Genomic DNA, 9,266 nt, shown 5'->3' with positions numbered 1-9,266 from the left:
ACCAGGAATGAATTAATAGTAAAAACATTTTCCCCCTCCTTGGCTTCCCACCTGTATTATAAAATGCTTCAAAGACAAGGCTGTGTCTTCTCTTTTTTTACCTTCTCTTCCCCCTCTCCCAACCTCCTCTGGAAGTGCAGGAGAGGATGGTGTATCCAACAATAGCCATTTAACCAGTGTGGTTGATTACTTGCCTGTCTAATATTAAGTGACTGTTCCCTTTCTGGTTCACTGATCATGGTCCCTGGGGCAATAAATACCAGTCTGGTCTGCCCAGAATGGACACCTCTGCCCAACTTGTCAGCTGAGAAGTCTCCTATCTTCTCCCATCATTCATGAAGCTCATTCTTCTGGTTTTGACTGTTACCCTGCCACTGGCTCAAGTCATCCGAGGTAAACAGGACCTCTCCCAAGGAAGCATGGGTCAGGAAACCTAATGCTTATCAAGGAATCTCTGGGGGCTCTAAAATCTTGGGCTGGGAGAATGGCTTGACAGGCTCCACAGAGGCCTTTAGATGACCTCTCTAGCCAAAGAGAAGTTTGAGTTCTCTGGTACTAACTGATCTTTCCAGTGCCATTAGTCGACCATCCTGAACTTCTCTCTCTGGTTGGCTTAGAAGAAGTTGAACATGACTTTGGGGGCAGAGTACAAGGAGGAGAGAGACTTGGGCATGGAGTATAGAGAAAATTTTCCTTGTGTGTCTGTGTTGGGGGGAGGGGCTTGTTTGAATTTTGATCTCGTGTTGCCTCCATGAAAACTGGTCCTGAATTTCTGATTGTTTGAGGATCCTGATTCCATTCCCTCAGGCAACCTCAATTTATCTGGGCTACTTTAGGTAGTAGGTGCTCCAGAGCAATTGTTCCTAATCATCTTGGCTGGTTAAGACCAGTGAAAAGCCCTTAGGGTGTTGTAGAGAAGGGAGTGTGATTTTCTTGGGAGTTTTACAGATACCCTAGAAGACTTGCAGATGTCCAGATGGGTATATTTGAGATTCCTGTCCCCTTTCATTGATATGGCCAGAGAGGGTAGCAAAAAGCAAAGGGAAAATGTAACAGATTGACATTGGGCACCTGCATACATTATAATATGGAGGAGATGAAGCCCTGGAGAGAGGGAGACCCCTTGACTCCCCAAAGGGAGCTGGTCAGGGGAAGCTGCCCAGTAGGTCCCAGGCCATTGGTAGGGAGGACTCTGAGGTCATGACTAGGGACACAAATGGGAACCAGAAAGGATAGTGGCCTATAATCTCCCCTAAACCTGGAGGATGCCTCATGGGGGCTTCTTCCCCACATATCTCCTAAATTTTCTTTACTATTGTCTTTTCCACTGGCTGTGGACTTCCCCTTCCCCAGCCCTCTGCTTTATATTCTGCACCTTCCTCCTCCTTTCTTTTTAATTTCAGTCATGAAGTGTTGGGGTAAGTTGGGAAGGTGCAGAATCATGTGTGAAGAGAGTGAAGTGTTCTACATATTATGCAATGCTGCTGTTAAGTGCTGTGTCAATCCCAAGTACGTACCCATAGACACAAGATCCTCAAACTCAACAAGAAGCCTGTGATAACCTTCTGCAGCCTGACATCTCTTATCTAATCTTGACTCTAACATCATTGGATCACACAGTTCTATTAAATCATTCTTGGCTGTACCTTCTTTGTGTCTGGTGGTTGCATCGAGTTATACTTAGAAATAAATAGGAAGGAAGAAAGATGTGTGTGGGTATTAAAGAGAACAAAATGAACCAGTGGGTGATAATAATCTGTCTTGCACATAGCTCCTAGCAGGCTGGCTCCTGATGATATAACAGCTGCTCCCAGGTGATATAAATAAGGACTGTTCATATTCTACCCATTTGATTCCTGTTTTCCAGACCAGCACTGCCGATAGAACTTTCTGCAATGATGGAAATGTCCAAATTTGTGTTGTCCTATATGGTAACGATGAGCCACTTGAGGCTATTGAGCACTTGAAATGTGGCTAGTATGACTGGGGAACTGAATTTTTAATTTAATATAATCTATACTTAAATTTATATAGCTAAATGTGGCTAGTGGTTATTGTATTGGCCAGTATAGCTTCAGAGTCTAGAGATAAAAGGCTGAAGCAGGCTATGGGGCTCAATCTCTGTATTTTAGAGGAAATCAAAGGAGGCAAGTGAGAATGTGTAATGAATACAAGAACCCATTCTTAGCCTGCTGCTTCTCTTTCTCTACTTTTACACCAAAAGCTGCAACTGTCCCCAGACAATACTGGAGTTCTGTCCTGTTAGGGACTCCGGGATGGTGTCTCATAAGTTTTCTTGGAGAGAGCTGGTATCAGACCCCATGTGGATTCCTGCTCCATTTCTTTCCTTTGCCCCCTAATTGGGCCACATTATATTGAGCTGCTGGCTAGTCCTTTTCCAGGACGTATCCTAAACTACAGGACTTTACTATCACTAGCCCCATGATTTGGGTCAGGGTCTCAAGTATTCCCAGCCCTTGCTACTTATCAGACCAATCAAAAAGAACTTGATTCTTTATCCTGAGTTGGAAAGTTCTGTTTGGAATCACCTGCCCACTATCCAATTCCTTCATATGAGAACACTGAACATAAGCTAAGCCTTATGGCTTGACTTAGGCATTCCCAGCAGATCTTTTTGACGAATACCTCCAGCCTCACTGTCTAACTGCCAGTGAAGCTGTTAAAGGATGAACATTGGATTCAGGATCAGAAGATCTGGGTTCAAATCCTTGCTTGGCCACATATCAGCTGCATGTCCGTAGACAAGCCATTTAATCCTCTTTGCTTTATTTCTCTTTTCTAAAATGAGGATTTATCTTACCCAAGGCACAGGGTTGTCATGAGAATTACATGAAATAACAGATAAGAAAGCTCCCAGTGCAGTGTCTAGCACACATTGATTCCTGATAAATGTGAGTTGGATCTAGATTGACCTCACTCCCTAATGTTTTCCTTTTAGACCCTGCATAGAAATTCCCTGCCTGTAAAAAATTAAGACCCTCCATCTCCACTTTGCTCCAACTCCTACTCTCCAGAGTTAATCACTTTTAAATTGGAACCCACTACTTTTCCATTAATCATCTCAACCGTCTGATCTCACTTCCCTCTGTACTCAGCTTGGATGTCGTAATCTAGTGACAATTCTCTTGCAGACCTTCTCAACTCCCATGTTCCATACTGCATGGCCTCCATTTGTGAAATTCCCAGCCTGGTGGAATGTAACCACCTCTTTGCCTTCTCCTTTTGCACGCCTTAGCAGCTGATTATTCTTGGAGAAACTTACCTAATGGATCTAATTCATTTCACCAGAAATTCAGGGCTTCAAACCTCAAATAGCACTCAACATTGCCCAGCTATCCTCCTGTTTTCTTCTAAGACGCTTGGTTTCTCACTCTCTGAAATGACCATGCCACACTTTCCCTTCTCTCCTTAATCTTCTATCACTTCCTCTGTCTAAAATATCACTCCTTGCCTTGTATTTTGAGATAATAGAAACCATCAGAAACAACTTCATCTTCTCTTTACCAAGTCTACATGTTCTTGCATCTTGTCCTACAACTCCTGTCTTCCTTTGGCTTACATTAGAAGAGTGGTGCTTACTCCAGAGTAACCAACCCCTCCACGTGCCCATAGCCCGCCTCCTTTCCTCTACTCAAGGACTTCATCTTCAATTATGCTCTTCATTCTCCCTGTCTCCGCAGGACTATTTAAATCATCATACAAATATGCTTTAGTACCTCCCTTCTTAAAACAAAACACCCCTTAATCCCACATCCCTCTCTGGACAATGACCCATTTCTTTACAGTTTTTCAAAGAAAATTTTCTCAAAATGTTATCCTCCTTCACTTTCCCAATTTTCTCAGTTCCCATGCACTTTTCAACTCAATTCAATTTGGTTTTGGCCCTGACATCGAAATTTCTCTTGTAAAGGTCACCAGTGATCCCCAATGTTGTCAAACACAGTAGAGGCAGCTCAATTGTCCTCTTAGTGACTTCTGAGCAGTATTTAACATAGGGGACACTAACTTCTCATGAAAATGCTTTTTTTCCCTCTTGACTTCTAAGTTTCCTGACTCTCGTTGTTTCCCTCTGATCGGTCATTCCTTTTTCAGCCCTCTATCCAGGTTCCTCTTTCCCTTCCCAGTCACCAGAGCTTTTTTTTAGGCTCTTTTTCTCTATTCTTTTTCACTAGGTGCTTTGAACACCTTCTATACGCTGATCACTTCCAAATTTATATCTCCAGTCCCAGGCTGTCTCAAACCTCTGGACTCCTTAAGTGACATCTCCATTTGAATGCCTAATGTATCTAGAATGGAACTCCTGGTGGGGACTTCACTTCACCAAGCCTTATTTCTACCCTGTTTTTTCTCTTTTCAGTAAATAATAGCCCAGTTGCTCCAAACCTAGAAGTTGTCCTTGGTTCTTCACTTTGTTTCACTCTGTTCAATCTATCAGAAGTCCTGTGGCTCTACCTTCAAAATATATCTCAAGACCATCCATTTCTTTCCATCTAGTTCAAGCCACTCTCATCTTAATCTGATTTTCTGTAATAAACTTTCTAACTGGTTTCTCATTTAATCCTCTAATTAAATTTCCACACAGTAGCCAAAGGGTAAATGATATCCTGTCACTGCTCTATTTAACACTGACAATGGCTTCCTGTTTCACCAAGAATAAAGTCTAAACTCCCTACCATGACCTGTGAGGCCCTGCCCGGCCTAGCCATGGTCACCTTTGTAGCATCTTCCTTCCTCTTTACACTCAAGTCACTCTGGCCTCCTTTCTGTTCCTTCTTATCAACAACCTTTTTCTTGTCTTCATGCCTCACTACATCCATGTCGTCTGCCTAAGGGAGCTCTTCCTCTGATATACGTATGGTTGTTTCTGTGCCACCCTCCAGGCCTTAATTTAAATGTCATCGTTGATTATCATATCTCACAAGGTCCTTTATTTCCCTGCCACTTCTCAAAAACCAGTAATTAGGTTGTTCATTTACTTGTTCGTTGTCTATCTGCCCAGGAGAATTTGGATTTCACGATAGCAGGGTCCTTGTCATTTTTGTTGCCCATTCCATCCTTGGTGCATGAAACACAGTGGGAATGCAATACAGATTTGTTAGCTCTATGAATATGTCAAATCCAAGAATGTCACTTTCCTACTCAAGCAGGTCTGCCTTCCCAAGTGCTCCTGCTTCATCATTGTCTGAGATATAAAAGCTTTTGGAAGTTCTCCTTCTCACTTCTCATATCAAATCAGCCATCAAGACCCCTTGATTTTTTTCTCTGCACTGGCTTTGTACAAACCCCACTTTTCCTCGCTGTTTTTAGGGCTGCTGTCTCACCTTAGTCCCTCATTAGCACCGTTCCTCCTCTTTTGTTGTACTCCAGGCCTCCTACCCTGAGTTTTGCTGCTGATCCTTTTACCTCCTTGCCAGGTCAGTTTGTCCCACATGTTGGCATTCAGTCTCATAAGGGTTTCTTGTTAGTCATCGGAGACCAATTTAAGCAGAAAGGGCATTTCTTGGAAGGATAACATGTAGCTCATAGAACTGACTGGAAGTCTAGACAATTGGACTTGGAAGAACCAAGGGAGAGTGGGCAGCAGAAATAATCTACCAGGATCCCATCACCAGCACAGCCATCCTGCACTGGACACCAGCATCACCTGGACACTTGTCTTTGCTGCTGCCACAATGTGAGTATGTTTTCTACCTTCCCTATGGTTTGGATTTGGTCTTTTAAAATTGAAAGACCTTTGTTAGAGCATCCATTTGGTCAAGCCTGGGTCATGAGCCTGCCTGCTAACTCCCAAGGTTGGTAAAGGATATTTATCTTCAGTGCTTGCTGTTAGTAGGAAGTCAGTCCTCTTTTCCATCAAGACCCAAAGAATGGAGCATTACTCCCAGGTGGAAAGAGGTTCATATATGTGCTGAGTGTCCAAAGAGGCAGCAAAAGATCACTACCAGGGAATATTACCCCCAAACCTTTCCTTTCATCTGGAATGTTTTCTCTTTCACTCTGATTTTTCTGATTGCCAGGACCAGGACTAGGCCGAGGAGAGGGAAGTGCCCTTGGTGCAACATCTAAGGAGGCACTCATTCTCAGGGTCATGCAAGTGCCTCCTTCAATGCTGTACCCTAGGCACCTCCTTTGCCTCACTCTAGCCCCGGCCTTGCCAATTGCATCCTGCCACTTCTCCTCTACAGCACCCATCATGCCTGTACTTACATTTGTTCAATGTCTGTCTTTATGATAAGCTATAATCTCCATGAAGACAGACCATGGCTGATTTATCTTCTGGATCCTAGAATGGAATCTGGCACAAATTGTGTGCTTAACCAATATTAGTTGGGCAATTGTCTGACTTAATGAGATATATATTTGGTTTAAAACAGCAGAAATGGTATCACAAGAAAGCTCCCTTTTTCAGATGTATTTTGCATTAGAATAGTAGAAATGTTTGATATCAATAACTATAGAATGGTACTGAAAATACATATTGATGTTATAAGACAAGACACTTAGCAGGAATGGGTGATGGTTACAGCATCCATCACTGTGATGGTCGTTGGTCAATGCTTCCATCATTGCTGAGCAGATTGAAAGGCCTGCTTTCATGAATTAGGTGATGTTTTTTTCTGAATGTCTGGAGTTCTTGAGGATATTATGCCTTGCCTCAAAAGCAAAATTATTGCATATTAATGAGATCAATTATACAAATGTATTACGTATTTGTTTAAACAAACATTGTGGCAGGGTGATACATTAAGAATTTAATGTAACAATTACCTGATAATATTTTTCCATTTTACTTGAGCAGGCATCAACAAAAAACAGTGAAAAGACAATTTTTTTTCTGCCCAGTTATTGGAAAGGAGGCCAGGACTTTGTGTTCTGAATTCTGGCCTCCCTTTTCCTCTGTGGAATTGAAAATGTGTGTGTGTGTGTGTGTGTGTGTGTGTGTGTGTGTGTGTGTGTGTGTGTTTCAGAGCTGCCTTGAAGCCAACCCTTCCATTATTCCCCTACCCTCATCTTTGTTAGAGAGGCCTCAGTGCAAGAGGGGCAGTTAGACTGGATTGTTTCAGGAGGAACGGATTGAAGATTTTTTGCTTTAAGGTCAAGAAAGGAGTAGCCTGGCATTTGAGGGTGTTGAGTCTCCACACAAGTGGGAGAAGAGGGGGTTTGGTTCCAAGGATGTTTGAGAAAGCACCTCAAGGTGACAGGTAGTTGGATGGGCTTATCAGCATGGAAGGCAACCATTGTGGAGACAGCCACAATGCTTGTGGTCCTGGAAGCAGCAGCAAAGGCCTCCATCGTTGAGCCTGTGGTCCATGGAGAGAGCCACAGTGACAAGCAATTGTCCAACTGCCCAGAACTGCTCAATGAACAGCTGATGGAGGACATCAGCAATGCTCTGAGCATGAGGTGCAAGAGAAATGAACATCATTGCCATGGGATAAGGATCAGGTCTTTCCTCATTTCCCAGAGCCATGGAGTCCTAATAGGTTCAAGTGGCAGAAAGCAGGAAACCCCAACAATAACTGATGTTGGACATCTCACCAACTCTGCAAGTGATGTCTTAGAGGTGAATTTAAAATAAATATAAATGAATAAGCATTTCCATTTCCTGAGACTTGAGTGTGGTGAAGCATTCATAACTGGTATGTGACTATTAATATTTTAATTATTTTTAGAAGAAATACTCTCACTAGCATCTATTTCTTTTTAAAAAAATTTTAATTTTTCAATTATAGTTGACATACAATATTATATTAGTTTCAGGTGTACAACATAGTGATTAGACATTTATATACCTGATTATGAAGTGATTACCCCAATAAGTCTAGTACTCATCTGACACCATATATCGTTACCGTGTAATGTTATTGACAATATTCCCTATGCTGCACATTACATCCCCATGATTATTTTGTAACTGCCAATTTGTACTTCTTAATCTTTTCACCTTTTTAACCCATCCCCCAACCCCTCTCCTATCTGGCAACCATCAATTTGTTCTCTTTATCTATGAGTTTGTTTTTGTTTTATTTGTTCATTTATTTTTATTTTATTTTTAGATTCCACATATAAGAGAGATCATATGAAATTTGTTTTCTTTGTCTTTCTCTGTCTGACTTATTTCACTTAGCATAATACCCTCTAGGTCCATCCATGCTGTCACAAAGGCAAGATTTCGTTCTTTTTTATGGCTGAGTAATATTTCATTGTATATATGTACTACATCTTCTTTATCCATTTGTCTATAGGTGGGCACTTAGGTTGTTTCCATATCTTGGCTATTATAAGTAATAGCATCTATTTCTTCCATGGAACGTTGCTTGAAACAGCACACAATTGGATATATATTGGTGTAGGAGTTTATCTAGCATCCAGCCCTCTATAATAGCCCCGCCATACTTTCATGCAATCTTGGCCTTCATACCACCTTTCTCTGAGCTACAGGACCTCACCTGGATGCTTTTCCTACCTCACTGGGAAAGTGAAGAGATGACATGAATGCATTGAAGTCAAAGAAGCCTGTAAAAGGCTGTGATTTAACAGTTCCCATTTCTTTCACCTTCTCATCCTATTCTTAACCTCACAGGTTAGAGGGAAGAGTAAATGAGATAAGGTAAAAGTACCTGGGCTGTGTGGGACCCACCCGGAAACTAGTGCTTTACTTCTGGTCCCTACTGTGAGATTCAGACTGTAGAGAGTGAGTGGCCCTTTAGGAACTTAAAAATATTATAGCACAGATTTCAGGGGTTAGAGCTGCTGGTCTAAGAGAACTGGCCAGGCCAGGCTGTACCCATGTGGGAGGCATTACAAAGGCAGAAGCTACAGTCTGTTCTGGTCTTGGTGGGTCCCAGGAAATGTCACGCAGTAACCAGGGGCCAAGTTGTCTCTCTGACCAAAGCCTGCCTCTTTCTGTCTCCCGGCCCCATGGTGGCTTCTGCTTACTGGCCACCTTGGCAGCCCCTGCTCTCTGCTCCCCCTTCAGCCACTTCTCTTAACCTTGGCCCAGATCTTCTAGCTTAACAGAAAAATGACCATGAAACCGTCACGTTCCAGAGTCATAGAATGTAGGGGCTCAAGGACAACAAAGGAACTGAACTGGATAGAACTGTAGGCCATGGGATTTGATGATCTGAGGACAAATACACATGCAGATATGCACTAAAAAATATACACACACCCATACACCAATTACATGTCTACACACAAACTACATTAATCTACCAGGATCCCATCACCAGCACAGCCAT

At 42.4% G+C, this 9,266-nt stretch overlaps 1 protein-coding gene across 1 annotated transcript; it reads left to right on the top strand.

Annotated features, from left to right (window-relative positions):
• The first annotated feature begins 335 nt into the window (after positions 1-335).
• DEFB121 (defensin beta 121) lies at positions 336-1,558 on the top strand. Its single transcript, XM_019645688.1, has 2 exons — positions 336-393; positions 1,404-1,558. The coding sequence occupies exons 1-2, from the start codon at positions 336-338 to the stop codon at positions 1,556-1,558; spliced, it is 213 nt and encodes a 70-aa protein (XP_019501233.1).
• The last annotated feature ends 7,708 nt before the right edge of the window (positions 1,559-9,266 follow it).

Source organism: Hipposideros armiger, unplaced genomic scaffold (genome assembly GCF_001890085.2).
Source record: "Hipposideros armiger isolate ML-2016 unplaced genomic scaffold, ASM189008v1 scaffold_94, whole genome shotgun sequence".
NCBI lineage: Eukaryota > Metazoa > Chordata > Mammalia > Chiroptera > Hipposideridae > Hipposideros > Hipposideros armiger.
The sequence above is the reverse complement of the archived record's forward strand: the minus strand, read 5'-3'. Positions and strand labels throughout refer to the sequence as shown.

Coding starts and splice junctions, on each gene's coding strand:
- DEFB121 (XM_019645688.1), top strand. CDS start 336: ATGAAGCTCATTCTTCTGGTTTTGACTGTTACCCTGCCACTGGCTCAA. Junction 394..1,403: donor ACTGGCTCAAGTCATCCGAG/GTAAACAGGACC, acceptor TTTTAATTTCAG/TCATGAAGTGTTGGGGTAAG.